The 26,784-nt window shown below is 37.3% G+C and overlaps 1 protein-coding gene across 1 annotated transcript in view; it reads right to left on the reverse strand.

Moving 5' to 3' along the window:
* Nucleotides 1-26,784, reverse strand: part of EXT2 (exostosin glycosyltransferase 2) — a gene marked incomplete at both ends in the record, with an annotated part of 75,004 nt that overhangs the window by 19,594 nt on the left and 28,626 nt on the right. The window contains 2 exons of the mRNA XM_081999960.1: nt 9,471-9,660; nt 20,444-20,575. Of these exons, the coding sequence (XP_081856086.1) occupies nt 9,471-9,660; nt 20,444-20,575 (322 nt within the window). The remainder of the gene's footprint in view (nt 1-9,470; nt 9,661-20,443; nt 20,576-26,784) is intronic.

Below are 26,784 nucleotides of genomic sequence, written 5' to 3' on the forward strand. Positions count from 1 at the left end.
TTTCTAAGACAGTTACAGGTACCTCACAAAGACACATATCATGGCCACATAAAGACTGTAGACTATTTAACGTTTGCAAGCTACTTAAAGATCTTAGGCTAATTGCCTAGAATTATCCAATTATAATCCCAATATTGGTATCAAATAATTTTCAGCAGCCTGCTAGACCCTCAAAAGACTCCACTGTCACAAGTGTTTCAACAGCAACTGGAATTGCCATACGTATGTATGCATTCTAAATTTGTATATATAATTATCAACAAAGGTTACATTTTATACATGTTAAGTACTCTTTTATTCCAGTTTTTCTTCCTTTCACATCTGCTACACATGAAAAAACAAAAAACAAAGACAAAAGAAATTGCAACAAAGATCTTATTTCAGTGCAGGAATACACTGAAACAAAAATCAAAACGGAAAAGTCACTAAGGACTGAAAAATAGTAATTCAGAAATGCAAGCAAGCATGGATGCTTTAAACTTCTAGCTCTTTGGAAAATCAACTATTTGACAGCTTAATAACAGACATGCCACTTGCATAAAAATATGGTAACAGAAGAAAAAGTAACGAAAAGTGTATGAAAAATGAAGGTGTAATCTAATTATAATCAGCATGCATCTCAGATGTCAGTAAATCCTGTTAAATCCACATGATTTACTAAGGTCTTGGAAAGTCTCTCAAAATGACCAAGTCTCGAAAAGTTGTATATTACTGTAAAATATCTATGCTTTGAGAAACACAATACAAAGTTTCTGAATTCAGACTTAAAACTAATGAATGGAAATACTAGCATTTTGGAGAAACTTTGAATAAGACACTAGGGTACCAGTTACTGTGCAGCATGCAAAATGAAAGAAAGCGTAAGCATGGGAGATATCATGACACAATGACATCTGGGTAGCCACTTTGGCAGCCTGGGCAAAAAGGACTATCACAAAGAACAGCAGGCTTCACTCAGAGATCCAAGTATTCAAAATTAGCCCTGCTGCAGGAACCCTAAAAGAAACATATAATCAATCAGAGACTATATTGGGGAAGACAAAGCTCTGGGGAGACCTTCTTGCAGCCTTCCAGTACTTAAAGGGGGCTTATAAAAAAGATGGGGACAGACTGTTTTAGCAGGGCCTGTTGCAACAGGACAAGGGGTAATCCTTTTAAACTAAAAGCGGGCAGATTTTCACTAGATAGAAGGAAGAATTTTTCACAGTGAGGGTGGTGAAACCCTGGCACAGGTTGCCCAGTGTGGTGGTAGATGCCCCATCCCTGGAAACATTCAAGGTCAGGTTGGACGGGGCTCTGAGCAACCTGGTCTATTTGAAGATGTCCCTGCTCATTGCAGGGGGGTTGGACGAGATGACCTTTAAAAGCTCCTTCCAACCCAAAGATTCTCTGAATTTTCAGATACTGCTTGAAGAGTGATGAGAAACCTCAGCCCTAGCAAAACATACGTGGGGGAAATTCTCAGTTTAGTAGACTTCATTATAACCATGGTAAAAGCACATGCTTTAATCTTACAGTAAGAGGGCACTGCATCATTTAACAGAGTATGAAAAAGATAAAAGAAGCCCAAGACAAGAAGGCAGATGAAGTCTTACAAGACAGCATGAGAACCTTTGAGCATACAAAAGTGAAAATGCATGTTTGGACTAGGAGTTATTCTTACTTCTCTTAAAACCAGCGAGGACTTTCTATGATGCAGCAGAAGCCAGTGGTAAAATATGAAAATAAAGCTCTCTGGAATGTATAAAAGTCTATGTATATATGGAATCTGAAGAGAATGACAGGCACGTCCTATTGCACATCCTACTGAAAAAATTAGGAAAGAAGAGTGTTTGAATCACACTTACACTTGCTCTTTGGCAACAAAGAAAGTACTTTGTGCTATTTAGGACTACTGATGCACTGATTGCAGGAGCTGCCCACAAAAAACAGCATGTGCTCTTCTAAATACAAAATCAGCAGTCTCCCAACATTTCCAAATGCAGCTTCCACTTCTAACGGGCTTACAATCCCTAACAACCACATACATGGCTGTATTTCTGGCCAGCCCACAATCCCATCATTAAGTCCTGCAAGTCTGCATCTCACAGCAAATTTTTCAAGCATGATTTCAACATGATTTCCACAAACTGCATGATCAAAATAAGTGCCATAATTACATTCCCATTTAAAACACTCATGTACAGAAAGGCAGCAAAAAGCCCCATCCTCTAAATATCCTTTTCTTAGCTACATCTCACAGTGAATTACATGAAAGACATGAGGAATGGAAGGGAGGACAACCGTAAGAGAAAGGCAACTTCATTATAACCTAAAGGAATACCCTCTTACACCAAAAAAAAACTTTCATTTTCCACACCTCCTCAGGCTTGCCCTAAGATGTTTATAAAAAAAATGAAATTTCCAGCTTCAACATTCAACCTAGGGAAAGTGAGAATCAATACAGCTGCTATACAGAGCTAACCTTCTTGGGACACCCATTCTAAGTAGTATCAAGTTCAAAAATAGCAAGTGATACTTGAATGCAGATGGTTTGTTGCATTTGCAATTGGAAGCAGCCGGTAAAGATAATGAGGAGGAGCTGGAAATACAGTGAACACTCTTGATGGCAAGAACTGAATGCTTGCCAGTACTAAGAGCAATATGACAAATCAAAATAAAATTTAAAAAAATCCACATATTGGCTAAAATAATGGCATTTTGATGACTCAAAGATGCTCATACAAACATGCTTTTCCTGTTTTACTTCCTCAGTAACAATAGCTAAAAATATCTCATGACTGCTGATAACCTGGCACCAGAGTATTAATTCATATTAAGCTCGAACTTCCCATGATTTCCATGGAGCCCACTCGGAACTTTAAAAAGGAAAAACATTTCCAGAAGTTGTGCAAGGCAGACTAAGATCAATAAAAAATAACTGGCAGAAAACATTGCTAAACATGCTATTCTACAAGTATGTACCTGCAGTTGCACATACACCATGCTCAACTCTCATACCAGAGCTTTTTAAAAATCCTTTATTTGATGCTCATTCTAATTGGTCTGTAGTAGTCTGTATGAATTCAACCAATTGAACATGGATGATGGAAGCCTAACAAGTACTTTTTCAGTCCCAAAGACTGAATGGCAGAACTTAGCTGGAAATCAAAGTTTAAAAAAAAGTCAGAAACAACAACATGAAGCATGCTACATCTATTTATTGCCAGAATTCCTTCAATAATGGCTGACTAAAAAAGTCTGTCCAGGCATTTCACCTCCTTCAATTAGAACTATCTGTTCAAAACAGGTGCTTTCTACTTACATTACAATGTTTATATTGGATTACAGTAACACACAGAATTCCTCTTATATATAACAACACAGAATATTGGTTTCTAGGACAGTATTTAGAGCCCAGTGTAAGCTGGGTTTGTTAAGCTAAATTTCTAGACTTTTTTGGGAAATAATATTGCAAAATGTTCCTAAGATGATTCATGAAAGGCTAAAATCATCATGAATTAGTTCTCTAGCTAATCAAGGAAAATAGCATTAAGTCCATCACACAGAAGCCAAATTAATTCAAAACCTAAAGAGAAGTTAAAAAAAACATTCCTATTAGTGCTGCCTATTAAAGGCACAGTATGCAAAAAAACCCTGCCAATGAAGATTTTTTTAATTACTTTTAAAAAGTTAACACTTTCTTAAGACACACTAATCCACAGGATACACAGGTTCCTTATCCCCAGTGCTTTCTATCAATGTTGTTCATTAATAGTATCAAATTGAAATACAAAGATGATTATTGCATTAATACCTGTAAGCCTTTTAGTCTGTATCTTATTCCAAGTTTATCAGCAACTTAGTTCCAGGAACCCCTACCAATACAACTAAACAGAAAGTATACCTTCTTTAAAATGCACTTTTCATTTTTATAAAACTGAACCTAAAAAGGAATCAAGCTACCATACAGGATTTGTAGCTTGTTGCTTACTAACAGTAATGCATTTATACATTTTTATACCATTTACGTGGTAGACAAAATGGTTTCTCCAACTGTCCGAAACAAACGTGATGAAACATCAATGGAAATTTCTATCACAGACTATTTTTTTGAATTTCAGAACTAGCAATTTAGACAAATACAAACGAAAGGGCAAAAGTACTTGGCTGATGGAGAAAATGAAAAAACATCCTGTCCACGCAAATACTCCCAGCAGCAGACACTTGGACCACAATGTTTATTTTAATGGATGCAGAGGGAGTGAGAAAAACTAACTTTTTTTTTTCCTATAATATTTCAAAGAGTTTAATTCTTTTATTAATATTATACATGCAATCATGGGCCTGCTGATTGGTTGACAGGCTCCTTGCATACCCTGTACGGCTGAGAATATATGCAAAACTCAGCCAAAGACACAGAGATCACATTCCCTAAATCCAGAGAATACTTAAGATCAGCAAGATGATTCTATAAAGCTTTAAGTTTCCAGGTTAAAATCAACATCGTATGTGGTATTTTCTCTCTGCTACTTCACATATAAGATCCAATGTTTTTACCATCATAAGCACTCTGAAAACTTCAAAACGCTTGCACAAGACATCTGTGTTGCTCATACGTTCATCTGTTGCAGTTGTATTTTTCTTCCTAAGACACTGCTCCTATTTTGAGTTCAAAACCAAAAGATTTTAGACACTTGGTTTCCAGTCTCATCCAAAGCATAGTATTCCTACCATTCTTACTCCACAGATTCAGCAATGACCTCAAAATACACAGTAAAACTTCCACCCCTTTACACATACCTATGTCTATGACATCTCTCAAATAGAAAGTACAGGAAGGTAGTGTGTCGAACTAAGCAAAATAAAGGCCCAAGCACCAAGGACCTTCTTGAACCAATTCCTTGCCCTAAAGCTGAATTAGTGAGTGATGGTGAAGACTCTGTGTACACCAGTTTCTAAAGCTGTAAAATGGGAATAATTAGTTAATCTACTGGTTATAGCGCCAGGACACATACATATTTATAAATGTTTTGAAGGTACTCAGATTAAATTAAACCTATAAAAAGGAGTTTCCTGTAATATTTATATTTTAATATATTTATACTTCACTTTGATTTCAAAGTAGACATTAACTTTCTAATTAGAAATCTCAGCATCTACCTAATAATGTCAAGAATAATGCTGCGTACAGAGCAGTTTTAAACTACAGGTCTCAAAGCATTTTATCTAAGACAATATTGTTGTACTAATCTTACAGACATGGAAACTGCAGCACAGGAAGAAATTAGTTCCTGCCACTCAGCAGCCAGAGGTTGTGTCTGGTCAGTGCCCCAGTTATAAGAACTATCTGTCCAAGAAAAATAGTTGCAACATATATTTTTTTTCAGAGCTTATTAATTTTGTTTATTTCTCAAGAACCTTGTGAAATAGCCTACGCGTTCGTGAGATAGCCACTGTGTTCAGGTACCAGTATGGCAGTACAAGTACGAACTCAGAGCAGACAGGTGACTAAAGATTAGTCATTTGAGCTTGTACTAGTTACCTTGTGTTTTCTTCATATTCAGTGGATAAAAAAGAGAGTACTTCTGGAGGGATGGTTTAGTTCACCCTAAAATAAATACCTAATGCAGGCTAGGTGGAGGTGCTTGATTCTTTTCACTGGTTCTAAAAGAAATGCAGAGTGATAAGCTCAGACTTGTACAAGTAGCTCTCAAACATTTTAAGCTACGAGAGTAGTCCTTGTAAACGCATAGCACAAAGGGAAAAGCCCATACATATGTAGCTACTTTTTCTCCAACTTTATACTTTTGTAGGTTATTTGGGTGAAAACTTTCCAATCAGGTGTTCATTTAATCAGTTGCCCTCTTAGTTGTTTGCTTTATTTATTAACAGCCAATGAGACAAAAAAATTGTCAGTCACCAGAGCTGCACCTGCCTCCTAGATTTGCAAGGAGTTTGTTTTCCATACACCTTCCACACTCCCCAAACCTGTTACCCTTCCACAGCACAGCAGCTGAGATCAGCTCCGGCCTCTTACTTGCACCGAGGGATGCTCAGCAGTACTGATGTCAGAGTGAGCACAATTCTGTCTCATCATTTGTCTGACAAAAATCACCATTATTTCATTTTCAGGTCATGCTGATAAAGATACCTTTTCACTCAAACTTTACTAAAAGCTGAGGAAAAGCAAAAAACGGTTTTTATCATATGGAATGTTGCATTTGTTGAGGGGTGCAACATCTTAAATTTTGTACAGTATTTAGAATAGAATATTTAATTTTTATTCTGTTTTCCTCTTAAGTCCTTAGTTTGCTGAGTTCCATTACATGAAGGAATTATTACCAGTACCTAAGTATTCATTTAAAAAAAAAAAACCAAACCCCAACATTAATTTTAGAATGTACTTCAAAACTTTCCATTCCTCAGGACAGATTCCCCCTATTTCTCATACATATTGCTTCGATAACAATGTCATTTTCAATTATAATATTTTTCTGGTGTTGACAGAGGAAAGAAAGGAGCAGCCACATGTCATATTTGTGTGGCACTATGCCAGCTACATCTCAGGAGACCTAAATCCAGTTCTCGATTTACCACACATAATGACTAAGGAAGACAACTTGGATGTCCTTCACCCAGCCCTCCCACTTACACATGCAAAACAAAACAAACACACAAAGGGTTGCAATGACAAAAGTCAAGATTCACTTCTGCACCAAAACATGTTCCTTACATGGAAAGGACCAGGAAATACAGCACTTGATGCTCTAGGAGGTTAAGCGCCTCAGCTTTACTATAATTAAAAGCGAATAGCCATAAAAGTGCAGATACTACTGTAGGGTAATAAACCAGACTTTATCAGTGACAGTGGTGCACATTACAAACTTCAAACTCATTCCTTGCTCTAATCCATCAGAAACTTCCTGGCTTTAACAGGCTATAAACAGCAGAAGCTTTGAAGTCCAAGGATTAGGATCACTAATAGACAGACTGAACGAGAGACTGGCTGAAGAGCCAAGTAGAATGCCCTACATGGATCTGGAATAAAAGTTAATTTAATCAAACTGATCTCTCTCTAGCCAGAGACCAAAAGATTACAATGGTTACAACAGCAATAGAGAGACAAGGGACATTAGAAACAAATAGTTATTTGTTCCAATGCGATGCTTAGGCTAATGTAAGGACAAAACTGCCTATGCTTTCAACTGTGCTCTCAAATCCACAATTTTAAGCTCTACAGGCAAAAGCTTTTTTTTTTTTTTTAAAAAAAACCTAGTTTATGTCTTAGTGGTAATCAAGGTAGAAAAAATTAAACACACTTTAATTTTCAAGAATTTCTAAATACAAGATTAGTAGAATGATTTAACAAAAAAGATAATTCTAATGATTTATTTGCTTTGATTCTCCTGTATCTCAGACTCACTCAAGGGAAATGTGGAAATAATCCATTTGGGTTAAGTCCACCTGCATTCAGTGCTCACATAACTGAACATAACACTAAGCAGCTTTCCTTTTAGAAAAAAACTTCTTACTGCAAAAATTCCAGTTATCATCAATTTATATGCAACACTTCTCACTCTAAAGGACTGCAAAACATTTAATAAACCACTAAACTTGAGGTGTTCAGCACAGCAGTATTACAGAACACTTTTTAAAGCAAACAATAAAGCTACTCAGCTTTAAACTGGAGCAAGCTGCCAAAATGGCAAATGAGCCAAGTGAATGGTAGCAATAGCTTGGCTCTGAGAATTGTTAGAAGATGGTAAATTGAGACAAGTGGTCAGGGATTAATTTTTACGTTGTCTCTTGCTGCTATGCATAATAGCTAACTTTGAAGAGTGGAAAACAGCAGCAGCTGAAGCCTCTGAAAAGAGCATTACAAAGCAAGGAGTCCTAACGGCATGCTTCATTCACTACAGAAGACAGAAGAATCCACAAGGTTGTGTACCACCAAATACCACATTTTTTTGAACATGTATTCCTAGAAGGCAAAGTTTCTTCTACCACAAATCACCACATTTTCAGACGAGAATGACAGATTCCTACGTACAGCATACAGGGAAACAAACTCATTTACAGCTACTCTATCTACAGCATTTAAATCAAGAACGAGAAGATGAAGCTTTAATTGCCCAGAACAATGCTCAGGATTTTAGTATTAGTGTTAGGAACTTGGAAGAAGCTCATCCTAGGAAGCAATACGCATGGAAATAAAATGAGCAGCGTTGGAGCAGCTGCCTGGCACTGGCGAGGATTACCACAGGCCAAGCCTAGCTACCTTCCTTTACATGGGGCAATGCCTCTGGCTCTCCCATTTAGTCCATGGTCATTTCGCAAAGGAATTCACCAATGTCAGGATCTATGCTTCCAGCTGAGGACCCGGGAGAAGAGTAAGAGTAAGTGTCTTGTGAAGCAGACAGCCCATGGCTGGGGAAAAAAGGGAGCTGATGGGAGACACAGCAGCCACGGCACATGCAGTGGTGTTATATGGAAGGAGACAGAGAAACATGGGATTAGGATCGTGGGTTTGAAGACATAGGCAGCAAGCTGTAAGGACTGGGCAGCCTGAAACTGAGGTCCTGGCACAAGGGGATACAGTATGGCAGCATTCCAGGCCAGCAGACACCCATGCCAGCAAAATACAACCCAGCTACTGAAAATTAAACAAATTAATTCAGAGATTTACAGCACTGAGCTCACACTGGAGTCATTAACATACATTTGAAACCAAATCTTCTTCCAAAAATCTAAAAAATTTAAATAATTTAGGAAAAGGTCTGTGAACATGCAGTCATTTTACAACAACCATGAACTAAAAAAATTTAAAATATCATGCAGACTTCACCTGACTCACTCATAAAGAGCAACATAGGATCACGTGTTGGAAACAGAAGCATTTAAAAAAAAGGCATATATGTCTTGTCTTACTGGGCTAGGTAGATGTTCCCACACCACCAGAATATCTTGTGAAAACTTCTTCTCAGACACCCAAAATGTCCCAAGTTTTTGTTTCATCAGTCAAAATATTCACTTATTTTATAGCTCCAAGCATTCAAAGTATTTTGCTGCTTTGAACATTTGCCCTAGAAAACAGTCTAGCAGAAGTAGTATTCACTGTGACGAGACAGTGCCTAGAGAGAAATAAAACCAAGCACTTAACAAATCAAAGATGGGTCTCTCCCTACCACTCCACAAATAAAGGACAGAAATGTTTCTGTAACTATTGCATCTTGTTACCTTTGATTCAGAAGTTAGCAGCACAACCACTGGTATGCTTTTTTCTTTTAATCTACTTTGGCTTTTCTCATTTCACTCTCAAAAATATTGCTACCAAAAAAACCCCCAAATTTATTACTTTGGAAATAACCATAAAATACTTTTTGAAGGCATATTAATGAAGTAGAAAAGAAGTCATTCTGTAACAGGTGCAAGTAGGCACGGTACCCCCAGTTTTACCCTCCTCCACCACACCTACCATGGGGTCTTACCTTCTGGTGGATTCTTATTCTGGTTGTTCCAGACAACTAGCAATTTGGATAGACTAGGCACTTTAGACACCTCCGTGATGACTCGGAAAAGGCTCTCCACCCGGTCATAGGTCAAAACTATGGCTGTGAAACCCTGGGACTGAGGTGGGATCAGTGGCAGGAAGAGTGGATTGCTCACACTGCTCCATTTCTGTGAAGGAAAACAAGAAAACAGGAAAACAACTTTATTAAAATGAGTTATCACAGTAGGGAGTAATTATTACAGTAGGGAGTAATTCACATAGGCAGGACCTAACCATCAGATTTGGAATTTGCTCAGTTCAGGCAGGTTGACTCTCCAATTCTAGCAACAGTGGATTTCAGCAATTTCTCAAAACCTTTATACCAAACTCTTTCTTATTTCAATTTTCATTTTTGCCTAGCTGTGATGTTGCAAACAAGGGGGTTTAGGTAAAAAATAAAGTCGAAGAGGCAGATAGATTCGTGGAGAAGTAAAACCAAGGTGAATTTTGAACCCAGCTAGCATGACTCAATTATCATTTACTAATCATTATGTCAAGACATTTATATTTATAGTCAGGACTCAATAAAGAAAGAGAAACTTAATTAGCACTACAATTTCAAAAATGGAATCGTTAACAACACCACCACCAAAGCAGCAAAAACATAAGCCTGCATAAAATGTGTACCCAAGCAAAAAAGGCAAAAGCAGATACTAAGAGGAGTAATGTAGCTTCCATAAAAGTGTGTTTGTTCCAAGGCTGAAAAAAACACCTATTGCATTAAAAAAAAAAAGGCATGAGATGCAAAGATGAATTTCAGAGAGTTATCTACTCCTCATGAATTTTAACTAGGGCATCCCTTTTAAGACTTTAAAGGTCTTGCTTCAATACACTGCCAGCATAAGGAAGCCAGCTCAGCTGGCAAAAGACAAGACAGACAACTAAATTCTCACTGAATGTGCCAACCTCCTTTGGAGCTCACAACGTGGGGGAAGAAGCAGTGAAGGGACCATTCGACAGGAATGAAAGCGCCAGCATTTCAGTCTCAACTTTTCCATTCCAGCTGATGTTCCAAGCAGGGGTCGGACAGAGAAGCAAAGGGAAAAATAAGACCTTTTGGGATGAGGTGAAAAGGGGAGTTGGGAAAGCAGAAACTGAGTGATGCTGTTTTGCAGGGAAGTCTTGAATCCTAGCCTGTAAAAACTCTGAACACTCATAAGAGGTTAGTAGCTGCCAGCAGTTTACAGAAATACTGTGAGAATCTCCAGCGAAACCTCACACCATAAGCCTGTTTGTATCAGGAGGAAAGCAAGTTTTACAGACTCAAAAGTTATCAGCTCATATTTGCAGGAAATAAACTTCGCAATTTTCCATTTCCTTATTTAATCTTTGGGTTACTTTACATACCCAACAATCACCCTCCTCATGTTTAGTGGTTAGACACCTCTAATTAGAACAACTTCAAGGACGAGGAGAATGGAGAGCCTATTAACTAAAAGGGATCATAACATTATGGCCATTTTGGCAAAGGGGATAAAAATGTGATGTGAATATGATTATGTACAAACACATCAACACTGAAGGGGGGATAAATACGCGAGGTGAAAAAGATACACAAAGTTAAGCACAGCATTGGCACATTTTTATGTGATTTTTATGATTTATGTGATTTTTATGATTTTTATGATTTATCCAGGATGGTCTAAGGGTATGTTCCAGGCAGGGATCTCTCAGTAGGAGTAACACCCTTTAATAGACTTGATGAAATATTTGGAAAGATGGACTAGTCTTCAGCTAAACATACTTTATTGAGTCTGGTACAAGTAGCATTCAACATAAACTGTTTGTGAGGCTCCTAGTGGAAAGTATGAAGTTCTAGTTTTTACCCAACAGGAGTAATAGGATAATATAGAAATAATAACAACGTAATATGGAACTTCTGTTCATGAAAGGGACAGGGCTACCTGTGATACCAGAGGACTACACTCTGTAATTCAGAAAATACATATCCATTACTTTAGCAACTGATAAGTGCAGAGACAAATCTGCTTTCAGATTATTACATTTTCTAAAATTAAAGCTTTTATACGTAATTTTGCTGAGTTTACAAGATGACTGGTGACAGATAGGGACAGCCCTCTGATTTTGCTGCAGCTTCAATAGTTCCTACAGCAAATCACAATCTAAATGTTACCAGAGCATAATCCATCTCATTAAAGCTTTACAGACTTGTTTCCACACAACCCCCACTCCAAGACTGCTATTACCCAAATGACCCTTGTAATGTTGAGCAGCTTCTTAAAACAACTTTCAGAAACCTCTTTTCATTAATACTTGAAGCAGAGGTTTAACATCATACTCAGTAAAGTGCCAAGAAAATCTTATGTGTCTGCACTACAAGAAGAAATAACTGGTACAGTAATCTATGGACAATGCTGTATTTACTACTTATGGGTGAGTATTGCCACCTAAATTAATGGCTCCCACTTGAAGTTTATCTAGCAAGTTTTTCGCTCTGGCCACAGAATTTCCTGACAAATTACTTGCTATAATATCCTTGGAAAAGGATTACTCCTTTTCTATCATCTAAGACTATTTTAGGTACTTACAGAAAAAAATACAGATGTATATGTGCAAGCACATGTATACGTGCCTAAAAAATTATCAGGCTTTCTCTTAAAAACCTAAGTTTCAGGTACATGACTTAACCAACTTTTACTGCTTTCAGAAAGGCATGAAAATTCTCCCCTGCTGGTTATAACTTAGGAAAAATAAAGCAACTTTTCAGGTATTTTTGCTCATGCATCTACTTAAGGATGATGGAGGGAGAGAAAAACCTGTAGACACTCACTAATGGACGGGAGAACCAAGCCTCTCATTTGAGAAAAAACATTTCAAAAAAGGCAATTAAGCATCTCTCAAGTGCCATTAAAAGCCAACCCCCTGCTGCCTGCCTGAAGAGTGTGTCTACAGTCTGAGACCTATTGACCCCACTTTCTGCAGGAAATCGGGCAAATCCAAGGCTCCATAATTTGCTAAAGTCTTCCAGATTTCTGCTTGGGAAAAGCAAACCATACAGGCAATTAATTCAACAGCAACCTAATTAAATCTCCATTATGGCAGCAAAGCATGAAATGGATAATGACATAGGGATGGATTCTCCCAGTCACTGCTCAAGAAACCAAGTGGTGAAGGAACATTTGCTCCAAGTCTCATCTTTACTAACATTCTTGACGGAAATTCACAGGAACTTTCACTCTCGGAGAGAAGAGCAAACAGCAACAGTGCATTGATCATCCATCACCTTTCTTTGACAAAGTGCTGACACTCAGCTATGGATAAGACAACAATTCACTCTTGCCCTCCCGGTTAATATCATTAGAGGAGGCAGGATAATTAATCTAAGATTAATAGGTTGTTTGCTGTGAATCATTTTAATGGGCAAAAAGGATCAAGTTCAAATGCTAGTTTCCTAAGAGTAATCTTATGTCACTTAGGTCTCACAGTCTCAGTTGTCTGACAGCTCTTTGCAGTTCACATGAAAAGCCAAAGTAGTGGGACCTGAATGACAGTGAGAACTTAGGGATAGCCTGAAGCTGAGGAGAGGGAAGAATTCAAGAATGGGTATGTATACAGGGAATGATTCAGACTGCTGCAGCTGTTCTGTGCATGCTTTCCACAAGTGTTCATGTGTAATAATGCCTTAGAAATAAGGCACCTTCCTTCACTATAGATACATCAAATGTTGCTCTCCCTCTTGGTTATTAAAATAAACTTGATTCCATTTTAGGAAAAGTTAATACATTAAGGACAAGGTATCAAGGGATTTGAATTCTCATTATGTGGGATGCTTAAGGTTGGACTCTATGTGGAGTCTTCAGGTTCAAGTTAGCAGAGAAGTTTTAAACAGATGGTTTAAACAAGGCAGGATAGAGAAGTGAGATGGATGGGAGCTTCAGGACATCAGTGAACACAACTGGACTGAGAACTGGCCAACCATTATAAATGCTACAGAGCCTCAAAGGTATCAGCAAAATACCAGACATAACTAAGACAGGGTCCTACCCCAAAACTTACTTGTGTGTACACTGAGTACCATTGAAAGACACTTGAAGAAAGACACAGCAGACACAGTACAAACTGCACCACAGAATGGTCTCTAGGAAAACAAGGCTGTGTGAGATATCCCATATTACAGAAGAGAGTCAAGAACTCTCCAGCTACCACTCAGTGGGAAAAGTCAGCAACAGCACTTTAGAAGAATAAAATTTCACTGCTCCCATGAACAAGACCATGGGCTTTCCTGCCTGTGTCATTTTCAAAAACTAGACTCAGTGCTTGTTGTAAGCAACATATTAGTGAAACCACACAGTTTGAACAACAGCAACTCACTGACTTTTAAAAGCACAGAGGTAAGGACAATAGTGTGTTGAACTTAAAACAGTAGCTTAGCAGTTCTTCTACACATGTAAGCAAAGCAGGAATATATATCCCCTGCCTCTGTGGTAAGGCTTTTTCAGCTGGGTTGTTCTGAATATCAATCTAACCTCAATGTGGTTTCAATTATGAATTACCAGACCAAAAAGAGCCTTGATTTATTCTATTGCTCCAATTATTCATGGTAAGTTTCTATTGAATACTTTGAGAAAGTATTTCATCATGCTTCCCATCCTCAAGTGGTCATAGGGCAAAACACAAGGAATTAACCCTCTCTACTTCTCCAGATCCAACCAAAGTGCTTACACTCTGCAGAATCACAAGCCAAGTTGCAGTGGCCACCATTTCATGTTTTGATGAAGATTATAAACCCTCCTCAAAAACATTTTAGCCACAAGACACACAGGAGCTTCTACCTATTCCTTCTTGAGTGATGAAATCTGATACTGTCATGAATCATGAATTTTGATTGTCAAAATACATCACGTAACTGTAACACTAAGTTATTAAGCACCTTTCTTCTTGTTTAGCCGCTTAAATCTAATCAGCTGTCTGAGCCCTTCGGAGAGTATCTATTAGCTGGACACATTCTTTGATATAAAAACTCAGCTTCAGGCTCATCTCTTCAACTCCTTAGTTTCAACAATGTGTCGAAGGAATAGATTTGCAGTGAGAAGAGAATTATCACAGACTGAGTTCATATTTACAGTTGCCATAATACTTCTGCTTTTTGGACACCCTCCATCAATTTTATTGCAATTCTTTTGTAAGAATAATAAGAATATTATAACCTTAATAAGAATATTCAAACAATTGGAAAGAAGAAATCAGAAAAAGGATTCATGTTTTTCTGTGGGTTTTTTTTTCTTTTTTTCTCCTGGAGTAAGTCAACATAGTGGCTCCTGACCCAAAAACCCAGGCTATAACACAAGCTGAATTAGGAAAATGGAGCTTAACATATCTTTCATGCTCCCAAAGCCAGAAGAAACAGGGATTACTGAAAAGATGACTTCTGTTGTGGAATCCAAAGCAACAAAGTCTTTTTTTTTTTTTTTTAAATGAGGGCTGTAAAATACTAGTCAAAGAGCTTAGAAATAGTTTGACTTTTTAACTAGTATCAACCGCCTGGTAATTGTCCGAATCCCACAACGTATTCTGTAAATGAACATCCTTCCTAGGCTTTGCTACATGAACAGCACTTTTTGCACTAAGTTAATTTGGTTATTTTAGTTTAAAACCAAATGATGGTGCTGTTTTTTGCCTCACTGGGAGAAATGAAATCTGGTATGTTTATTGTTCAGCATAGTGATATTCTCAAGTGATTATTAAACTATGGTCTGTATCATCCAAGGTCAAAGCTCAAAAGCTACCCCTGACAAAAAAAAAAACTCTCATGTTTTATAGGTCTACATTATAAACAGGCTTGAAAGAATTTCTACAAAAGCAACTACAGAAATCTCAAAAAACCCTGTCTTACTCATTTTGCAGAAACTCATATATGTTAGCAAGGTATGAGGCAAAGTAAGAGGAGAATTTAAATAATCTACAAAGAAGCAGAAATGAGAAAGTAATTTACCTCTATTAAAGCATAACAAAGTACTTAATTGAAGATAACAGATCACATCTCAAACCCAGGTCGTTAATTCTAATCCAGCCCAAACTGGTAACTATCAGAATGTCCACTGTAGTAGCAGTCATCTTCTGGCTTATTTGAACATAACTGATTGCCTCTGCCTAATGGATAATAGCTGGGCCAAGAAATACAAAAGGCATTAAATGCCTTTCATGCTTGCAGCAAAAGACTGTCTGAGACATAAAGGACTCAAGCGGTCCAGGAATAAATTTCAGGCCCCAAAAACATCATTTGCCCCTCTTCATTAAAAAGAGGAAATACCTTGCAGTGTATTTTTATTGAAAGTACTATTCCATAACATATTAGCATGTTATATGCTACTAGTCTTCCACTTCCTCAACAGGATAGTGGACAACTAGGAAAATAATCCACTTTATAATGTATTTTTTTTTCTTTACAAAAGGCCAACAGTCTTCAGTCAACCCATACAAACACATAAAACTCTTGGATAACTACCTCAATGTAATGTACTAAGTATGAAATTAACTGCATATGCAGTTATCTTCTGTGTACCTTATAATCCCTCCTGCTGCAAAAACACCCTCCTGCACTGCTGCTCTATCCACACTGTGGTGAAGATACTCAGGCAACAGTCTCTCTGACATTTTGAGCCAATATAAGCCAAACTAACACCTGAAAAAAACCCCCAACTTTCCAGCCACCTCGTCCCTCCCTTGCCCCCTCTTTTTTTTTTTTTTTCTTTCTTACGGGTAAGTTTTACATGAGGAAAATTATTTCAGTTAATTCCCCACAAGTGAATTAGAAAATTCAAAAAGAAGCTAGCACATAGAAAGAGTAACTGTCATCCAACTGTAGCATAGTGCAGGAATGCTTCTTTTTGGCAACAGTAGATGATTATAGTGGTTTAAAATGTTTGGAAAAATACAGACTCAACAAAAGATGTTTCTTTGTGTTGAGACTTGAGGAATATCTGGGGAACAGGAATAAAGCATATCTATATGCAGATCTAGCCATAAGCATGCCCCACTGGTTTTAGAAGTGTGAATATCATTTTCATGCTGACTGTCCAAGATAATAGCCATCTCCTCAGATACAAATACCAATGTAATTCTGCTGAGAAGAAAATAATCATTATTATGTTTGCAGATAATGCCCTAATTCCGAATTTGAAGTATCAAACTTCAAAATAAAGCCAAGAGAGAAACTTCAGAAAATAGCCGTAAATCCCTACTGGTCCTACTTTGCAAGTGACATCAAACTTGAGGCAGGCTTTTGTGAAAGATGCAACCTTCTCTTCACAGGTGTTGTTGTTACAAACTTACTTAATCGAATATTTCAGGCTCCTAAAAATCTCTTTTATCTAGCACACTGACAGGCTGTAATCTGTTAAATGTTTGCTAACTCAAAATAGATTAAATTCTACTGTACTATAAACAAAACAATAAAAGGCAGTCCTACTCAAAATCATAGGAAATAGACTGAAATTAGATGATGAATCTTAAAACTGGAGGCAAACTCATGAGGCTGCAATAACTCAACCAAATGCAGAGCAAAATGTGCACCTTGGAGAGTTACAAGCTACCCTAATTGTCAAAGTATAAGTAATGTTTTTACTCCTTTATTTTACACCTGAAGCAGTTGTAACAACGGAGCAGCCGAACAGTTAACAACCAGGACATTTTACTGAGCTCTGTTTTTCTGTTGCTTCTCAGAATCCTAGTGACATACTAAGCAAAATTAACCCCTACGTGCACACAAAGAAAAAGAAACCTTAAACCAAGGAGACAGGCAGGGAAGCAATCACAGCCAAGGATTCTCTCCAGCTAAGGATTCTCCTCTGCATGATGATCTTGCACAGACAGCAAACTCTTCTTTCTGTTAGAAAGGTGTATTTGTCCTAGCAAGTAAGTTCATAAACCCATTAAAGCTGGTCTTTTCTGTATAAATATTCCATAGGCAAATCCATGCTCTCATTTTCAAAACCTCAGTATTCAGACCACAGGAATCCTAGCTCTATTAACAGCTTTGTATTGATTAAAGAAATCGCTGGCTAATTGCAGTAAACCCCTTGCCTTAAAATGGCGACTGCACCTCTGCACCGTCTGCCTAGAGCTTCTGCTTACTCTTTTTGCAACTCCACATGTCTATCTAAACTGTGTAACAGGAACCAGAGCGTATAGAAGAGCCCTGCATTTAATCCTTACTGACCACAACATCATGAGGAACAACAAGCAGAGCTAGAGGAACTGGATGCTGAGCTAGCAGAGTTTGAAGGCAGAATACACATGGCAAGTTCTGGAGGTATAGCTTTGGCCACTAACATAAGAATTTATGACAGCCAGTTACTCGCACATTTTACTGTGGTATTAAGTTAAAATAAGCAGGTGCTTCATTTTAACAGTTACCTAAATCCTGGCCCTGGGGCCAACCTGAAATAATTTGCTTTAAATGTTTCAGTCTTGGAGTTCATTTAGAGAAGAATATGGCAATTTTCCTGTAAATGAGGAACACATTCAAGTCATCTTAGTTATTTTGTCTTCTTACCAGAGTTAGAGGATACAGTTGCCATCTTCTGCTACCTCAAATGTACATATGTCCCTGCTTTCCAACTAGGTTTCATTTAAGCTTACCAGAAATTGTAACAGTGCTGTATGAGTGGACGTCAGGCAGGAGCTTAGATGAGAAACGTACTCAGGCTCAAGGGGATCATTATTCCCCTGTCAAGCAGAGACCAACTGTGAAACTCCAACTAGAGCAATTACTTAAAACAAAACAAAATAAAACATTAAAATAACTATTACTAAATGTACTGACTTATTAAATTTACTAGCAGATACTGTATATATTATCACCTTCTAAATTGTCTGAAGTTTAGAAATTAGCTGAGCCCTGAAAAATGTCCCCCCTATAGACCGCAACTGTGATATGCTCTCACCTCAAAGAGATAAAATATGTTCACAGGAAAAAAAAAAAAAAAATCTCAAATATAAACTTGAGAAGGCTCCAGTTATTTGCTTCAAATTAAAGAACAAGGGGTCAAAACCAAACAGTATTAGCTGGCTTAATTTAAAAAAAAAAAAAAAAGGGAAAAAGAAAAAAAGAGCCTCATGGAAATAAATTTTCATACATGCTCAGAGGAGCTATCAAAATCCCCAGTTAAAGATATCACAGGATTGTGTACTGCTGTTCTACAAATTTATCTGCTCTTGAACAATTCCCAGTTTTAATTCTATTTTCTTTAACTGACCCTCTGAGAAAGGGTCACAAGCACTGTGTTGCTGGCTAATATGGAGCTTACACAGCCCATAAAGGAACAGTTAATGATATTACTGTTACATATGGAAGCAAGAAATGAATTCATGCACATATTAAGTGATTTTCATAGACTAGGATAAACATCAAATTCTTTCAACTGAGACCTAAAACCACCAAGGAACTGGCCATTTGTGGCAAGAGAAGCACGATACGAGGTGTTAACTCCAACGTCCTGGACAAATTCCAGCCTAATTGCAGTCAGCCTTCTAACTTTTCTTTGCAATTGCGCATTGATACAATATTTCTGCCCACTCCTTGTATTGCCCTAGCACAATATTGCTGTTAAGTGTTCCTCCACAGTTTCAGAGTTCTGTATGTTGCCACGTCCGTGGTCATAAACCTTCTGCTTAAGAACCTCTAGGTTGAATAACTAATATAAATATTTTTTCCAAGTATATAGTAAAAAAAAAAGAAAAAAGAAAAAAAAGGAGCCTGCTTGTTGCTCAGAGTAAGATTAGCTTCCCCAGAAATGGATAGGTTTCCAGTATAGGCGAGAACCGAGGAGAAGATGTTTTTGAGTCCCCTTTAAAGACTGAGTAATCCTAAAGCCATTTTCTTCATTTTACTAGGTGTTTTAAGTTGCTTGTTTTGCTAGCACATTCTGAAGGTGATAAGATGTTCTGATCCCCTTCTTGCAGTGTAAGTACTTACTTCTTGTGCAGCTTAATTTCTTCCTTAAATATTGACAAGTGCCACGTTTGCTCTCTAGGCAATGACAACAGTAGATTACTAATGCCTTTGGGCAGGCAATGGAAAATCGTCTTCTGAAACCCAGCAATGAGCTTCTAACTCTTTGTCAGCATCTGTTCACACCCTGTCAGCCTGAAGAGTTTAAAGTAAAACACACTCTACTCCTCAGCACTCCTACTAACTCTCTAAACCATCATAAAGTGAGACAGTTAACAAGTTTGGTTTTATTAGTAAAACAAAACTATTTTTTATATTTTGACACAGAGAAAATTAACTGATTATGAGTGAAAATCATCCGCAGGCTTTTATATAGTAAAAAATCAGAACCAGCTGCTTGGTGCAGAAGGTTAATTAATACTCCAGTGTTTCTTCTTAACAGAGGTGGGTTCAACCGGTGAAACTTTTTTTAAGAAAAAAAAAAAAAACCCACAGCAAAACTTTAATCACCAGTTTCTGTATAAAAGAAACTATGTAGAAATAACATGGAGAAAATTGTAGGCATAGGAATATTTATCTATTCCTCAGAATTACATGAAAGCCTTGCAGATTGTTTAATATCTTCAATATTTCCACGAACTACATCCACTGCAGTTACTCATTTTTAAGAGCACTAAACTCACACTAAATTCAACAGAAGTGTGTGTGTGCGCACACGTGCACGCACAAAAAATAAATATATAAAGAAGCAAGCAATTTAGTGTGTGCAACAGCAAAAGTTAAAAGTTCACTGCCACGACATAAATTGAAGTGCTAGTTATTTTGCCAGTTGTCATTAAATATATTAGCTTCATCTGTGCAAGTTACCAACACAACACATACACACACAAACACCCATACACAGAATCATTCCCAAGTTTCACAGCACTTTTATATGAAAAAAAACCCAAAACAAACCCACAATTTGTTTTATGAGTGAATCAAATGAATTTACTTACCACAGCTGGGGGATCATTCCATTCTTCATAAGAAATGGCAGCATATGGGTAAATTCTATCATTGATAATCTGAAGAGTAGCAAGAGCAATTGCTTTCATCGATCGAAAATATGCTTCCCAGAACCACCTTGCCTGTAAAGAGAATAAAGTTCACTTTCACACTGCACAGATCCAGTGCTTAATAACCAATTTTGGCTTGCCATGCACAATCTGTTCGATGCAGTCTATAAGGCAGGTGGAAATTAAATTAGGAGGCATGTTTATTATAGCTAGGGTATTTCCATAGAGCCTGAAGGCTTCAAACTCAATTCCACCCTCCAAAAAAACAGTATTTACAGCCAATAAAAAGAAGCAGCAGCATTAGTTTGCCAGTGATTAAAAAGAATGAGAATACTTGAAGGAATCAGTTACTTTCACACTTCTATCATGTTTTCCCCTTGAAAAATGTCAAAAGCTGTTTGACCATAAAACAGAATTGCTATTATACTCAGTTTTTCAAGGTAGAGGAATCCACAGTGCAGCTAAACAGCCAAATAAAAGCATGTAGCCTAAAAAGTGGAACTTAAAAGTCACTTTTTAATGTCAGTATTAGAGACAGTTGATCAGCTAGAGAACTTCAGTACTCAAGAACCCCACCAAACCAATACCTTCCCAAGTCTTCCAAAACCCAAATTTTATTTATGCAAGTAATATTAAGATTTTTACACAGAAGTACATGCATATGCCAATTGGTTGCAATCGTTAATCTAGGCTAATTTACAACACAGGCAGTGTAAAACTGCTGAAATGAAGCATGTGATTTTCTTATATACAGATGCACTGAATTTCACAGATGAGTCGTTTTCAAGCTAAGGTCCTGTTATGGCAAGTTTTAATCTTGTCCCAGTTCCTATGCAAGACAGAAATGCTGGAAGAAAAGCAGGGTTTTGGAAATTAAAACATCGATTTATCTCATTCTCTGTTAGAGAGATAAACAGACTTTTTAAATGCCTAGAACCATTAAATGATGCTGTAGGACTCCATCCAACCCAGAAGGAAACACACTTTGCCAATAAACATACATCAAGTGTTTTGGCCCAAGAGAAGTGAATTTTTTCAACCTAATTTTTCTTCAGGAAGCTCCAGCACCTTGAAGTGTCCAGAAGGTAATTTAATCTTCAGTCTCCCTGTGGTTCAGTATCAACTATAACTGTATGTATTTGCATCTAGGTTGTAGAACAATTAAAACAAAAGACTTTTTTTGGGTAATTGAAAGCTTAAGAAGCTTTCAGAGCCAAAATACAACATACAAATTTGGTCAAGTGCTATTTCACTCTTGCTATAGAGTCCTGTAGAGCCTTTTTTGCTGTTTAAGACAGGCTGGTTTTAGTCATGTGCTATGAGAATATTAAGTAGCATTATCTAGAATATAAAGCTACTGAAGGAATACCAAGCTTTTGGAGGTATAGACTTTAAGATGAACCAAAAATAACTCTCCTTTAGCTGTTGTTAACAAGTTGCCAGTGTGTCTCACTCTACAGCTCAGTACTTTTTAACAGAAGACAGAGTGATTCCTATGTGTACATTTCATACTGGAGCATTCCTAAGCTAAATAACACTGTACAGGAAAGACTACAAGTAGGGAAAATGCAAATTCCCAAGCAAACTTGCACGTATTCATGTATATTCTACCTATACTTTACTCTGAGTGTAAGCTATGGGATTCACAACTAAAGACCTGTTGCTGAAACCTGTTGCTACTCTGTGGGTAGCTGTAAAACAGGTTCTTCAGAATAGTTCTGTTAAATATTTAAGATTAAAAAAAAAATTGATGTTACATTTAAAAAAGCAAACTAGGAAAGAGACAAGTGTTCTCTGGAACACTACTTTCATTGTGAGAAAACATTAGCAACCATAAATAAGCCTTACTACTTCAGGAGACTGATGAGTATATCAAAAAATTCCACTTTGTTGGAGCTTGTCATCCAGAGAGAGTGCAAGCAGTTTCACTCTAGAATGGAATCACTTCCCTCTCCTTATCTTTCTCCCTGCTAGGACTTAACAGCTGGATAACAGGCCAATTACCAAGAACACAGAATAAAATGAATATTACATCCAACTGTAAAAGCAGAAGAATTATATAAACAGGTATGAAAAAATATCTGCCTTCCTAAAATACCACAAAGACACTAAATAAAGCAAACACCACATGCTAAGCAAAGACTTAAATATTTCTTTCCCTGTGATCCATTTCTTAAGAAAAATGTATTATCCAGAAGTCAGCAGCAATTGATTTAAAAAGAAAACCAGAAGATTAAGAATTAAAATTGACTAGAACAGTGAACCTCTCTATTAAAGTATCTTAAATAAACAAGAGTAAGAACACAGCTTTCACATTTCATTTTCACATTAGGTAACAGTTTAGAATCATTGCTATAAGCAGTACTAAGTAGGAAGGATAAATTATTTTATGTAGCCTTTTAAAATATAACTTTATAAAGCAATTAAATAGCTATTAATTGTGTGAAATACACACAGGACTTTCATTTTTATTAAGTGATAGCATTCCTATACTGTTCTGACTCTAAGATGTTTATTAATACTGTAATATCTATGATTATCTAGCTTTGTAACAATCAAAGCTGTTTCTCCTCCTTTGTCAAAACTAGGATGGATCTGATCTAGCTTCTCTTTGCTGAAATAATGTTTGCAGTATCAGGCAAGATTACACCTTTGTACCAGAAGCAAAACTGGAGAAGGCGGCAAAGGGAATTTACTTTTTATAGACTAACATTTATGTAATTAATTTTTTGTAAAAAGCTAGAAAATGTTCCCACAGTTGGTTGTAATTTTTTGGAGTTGTGTTTCTTTAAGGCAGAACTCAAAACCTTCTAAGGGGATTCAAAGTCTCCAAACAGATGTTTCAGGGTCTCATTACTTCCTCCCCACCTTGTTTGCTTTTATAAAGCAGAACTGATTAACATGGCTTGCTAGTGTCTCCTGCTCAGCATGCCAAGTTACTAAACATTTTGGGAAAGTTTTCTATTGGGAAGATGTATGTCGATGCCTTTTGAAATGTATTTCTGCTCTACTTGGTGTGGTTGAAAAGCTTATGTTGGAATGTAACAAATACCTAGGGGGATGAAAATCCCATGAACACGTTTGGGATACAGGAGAGCGAAACAACAACAACGAGGGGTGGGGGGACAGGGGGGGCGGCATGGAAAAAAGAGAGAGGGAGAGATCTGTTCCTGACTCCTATGCCAACTTTCTTAGTATTCTGACGTAGGTTTTCTGAGCTGTCCATTTCTCTTTTGCGTATCTATGAATTCAGAAGACTAATGGTTATATATTCAAGAGTAGCTTTAATACACTGAGTAATGTTTGTAAGGTATTGCAATTGTAACATACTAATTAGAGCTACCTGAAAGCCTTTCAGGATCTTGAAATAAATGATCCATAATTACAGATCTTGTCTTCCACGTAGCATTGATTATACACAGGCTACAACTATGATATCGTCAAACTACCATTCCTTTCAACTTGAACTGAAATTAACTTCTAGTACTCTAGTAGTCTGCTTGATGAGATTTCAGAATTTTCTAAGGAAACACACTATGTGGACCATGGACCTGTAAAGAATGCTAACTTTGTATACACCTAAATATTGCTTAGGTCACCGGCAACCTAAATTGTAACTAGAGATCAAACATGTACTTTGTACAACTGCCAAAATGACACAGATGAACATATGTTAACCTATGGAATCTTGTTCTGGATGTATGGCTTACCAGGAACTGCAAACAGGTATTTAAGAAACACAGCTTTTCTTCCCCTTCTAAACTTCTAGATAAATATAAAATCTAGGATTAAAGACAGAAAAACATTACTTTCTATAACAGTTTCTAGAACAGTTTTACCATCGTGTGGAAGAGTCAAATGTAGCGTACAGAACAACTTGACTGAAAATGAGGAATACATTACATGATTGGGTTGCCCAATGGGATGGTAGTGACTGGAATCTCTTATAATGCAATAGATTCCCCATTAAATTAATTTGCCTGAATTCAACTTCTACAGAAAATTTTATAAAGCTAAGACAGCCTCAGCATGAAAGCCAAAGACTGAAGGAATCTGAGACCAAACTCTTCCCCTCTCTCCAAGAAGTGAGCTCTGTAGACCAAGGTCACAAACACTGCCATGCCAACAGGTAGCTCTAACTTGTTTCTCTTCCTTTCTCCACACCCCAGTTTCAACTGCTGCATCCTCATTAGATTGACCATGAAAACCCACCACTTTCTGTAAAGGCTAAAATTGCCTAATATAATGTAGGGGTATTGATTTATCTCTACAAATACATATGCACACTTTGAGGAACACTAGCATCATCTGTAAGGCAGAAGAAAAAGTTTAGAAACTTTGTGCAGTTTTCTTCCTCAAAACTGTAGACGGTATGGGAGATTTTGCATTCCTTCAGCCAAGTAAGCAAGCATCCAACCCTAAAGTTCAATTCCACTTGTTTTCAGTTCCAGGATTTTGTTCAGGTGGACTACAAAGAAATTAAACCGACAATATTCAGCACATACTGGTACAGGCAAGAGCTTGTGACACAAGCATTTGCATTTATTTTCATAGGAGGTGACAGGCAGCAGCATACAGCAATATGGTAACCTACTCACAGAAAGTAACATTTATTTAGGTAAGGTGTTATTTTCCTTAGAAATAAACACACTTGGGGGCCTAGCATCTCTTTATAAGCTCTTTACAAGCCAGCATAGCATCAGGTTACAAAGTCCATTCATATAATGTTTATAAGTTCTAGTGTTAATGCCACTAATGGTGCTCTGGTGTAGAGTGCAAGACAGATCCATGTAAATCTTTTGATTAGTTTGTGCAAAGAAAAACACTGGGCATGCGGCAAGGAAAAGAATACTTTCTGCAACATTTAGATCAAGGGGAAAACAGTCCATTAAAGGGACTTTCTAGCCTCCTGCCTTTTCACAGCCCACGATTTGGTGGGAGTTGGCAAAGTTAGCAAAAGGGGAAAAAACAAGATTTGCAAAAGAGTAGTAAAAGTTAACTGCCCATAAACCACCACTTCTCTCAACTTTTAGGTCAGGCGCCATGATGCTGTACGATTATGCCCCACTGCAGGAGTTCAGTGTTTCCAAAATGCCTTGAAAAGGTTTATGAGGCCTTGAAATATAACCATTTTCACACTGGCTGGGGTGACTCTACTTAAATGCTTTCCCTTCTCGCTGGCTCTTCGTGTTCCTGATTTTTACTCCCTGACCAGCTATGTTAAGGAAGTCTGGTGGGAGAAAACAGCGTGGTCTAGCTGCTGCAGCAGCACTGGCCTGGAAACTTCGCGATCTTACTTTTAATCCTGGTTCTGTTACTTATTTACAGGTAAATGCTTGACATTCATTTGATTTCTTGCTTCTGCTTCAGCCTCTCAGCAGTATGTGTAATATTCACCTTACAGAGATGTTGTGAGATTTAACCATTCCAGACCTTTCAAATTTTGGGGTGGATAGAAGAACAGAAAAAATTTAACTTTATCCTCTCTTATTATTTGTAAAAAGAAACCTTAAACTAATAAAACTAATATTTAGCTAACCATGCTACTGAAGTAACTGGCTGTGGCAACCCTTTGCTAAAATGTGTACCTTCAGCAGAGATATAAAAGACATTACAGGAAATACCTATAGCTCTGCTGTGTATCTAACGGCTCTGGGCATGGAATTTCATCCATTAAGACCTTCAGGCTCTTAAGTTAGATGTGATACCATAATATAATCAAATGTTTAAGTTACTGAGACCTAACAAGTTATTGCCCATCAAGCAAGCTACTATAATTGGTCACAGGCAACCCCCCCTTAACCTCCTTCCATTGTGAAGTAGGATTAGATAGGCTATTGAAGTTCAAGATAAACTGAACTATTATATATTTGCCCCATACTAAAGATGCATATTAGGATAGCTGATGATATATAATAAACAGCAAGCTTGAGCACTCAAGCCCCCTAACTACCCATCCCCCTCAAGGTAAAATGGGACTGAAAGGAGAGCTTAAGTTCCTCTTTTGGAGGAACAAGCATTTTATAAAAAGTCTTCCAAGACAAATTTTGGGTTCAGGCTGAGCTCTATAACCCCAAATTCCCACATTTTTCTGCCTATGAATTGTAACCTGCCCCCTCTTTCTGGACCACCTTACTGTTCCTACAGCTGTAAAACCACTGCTATCTTTGTTTCTTTACGCTGGCTTATGAGAAAACCTCAGAAGACTTTATACTATTAAGAATTAGACAGTAATTTGTTGTTTCTAGAAAATTATGAAAATTTGAATTTAAAAAAGTGCT

This window comes from Phaethon aethereus (genome assembly GCF_964289735.1).
Source record: "Phaethon aethereus genome assembly, chromosome: 5".
Taxonomy (NCBI): Eukaryota; Metazoa; Chordata; class Aves; order Phaethontiformes; family Phaethontidae; genus Phaethon; species Phaethon aethereus.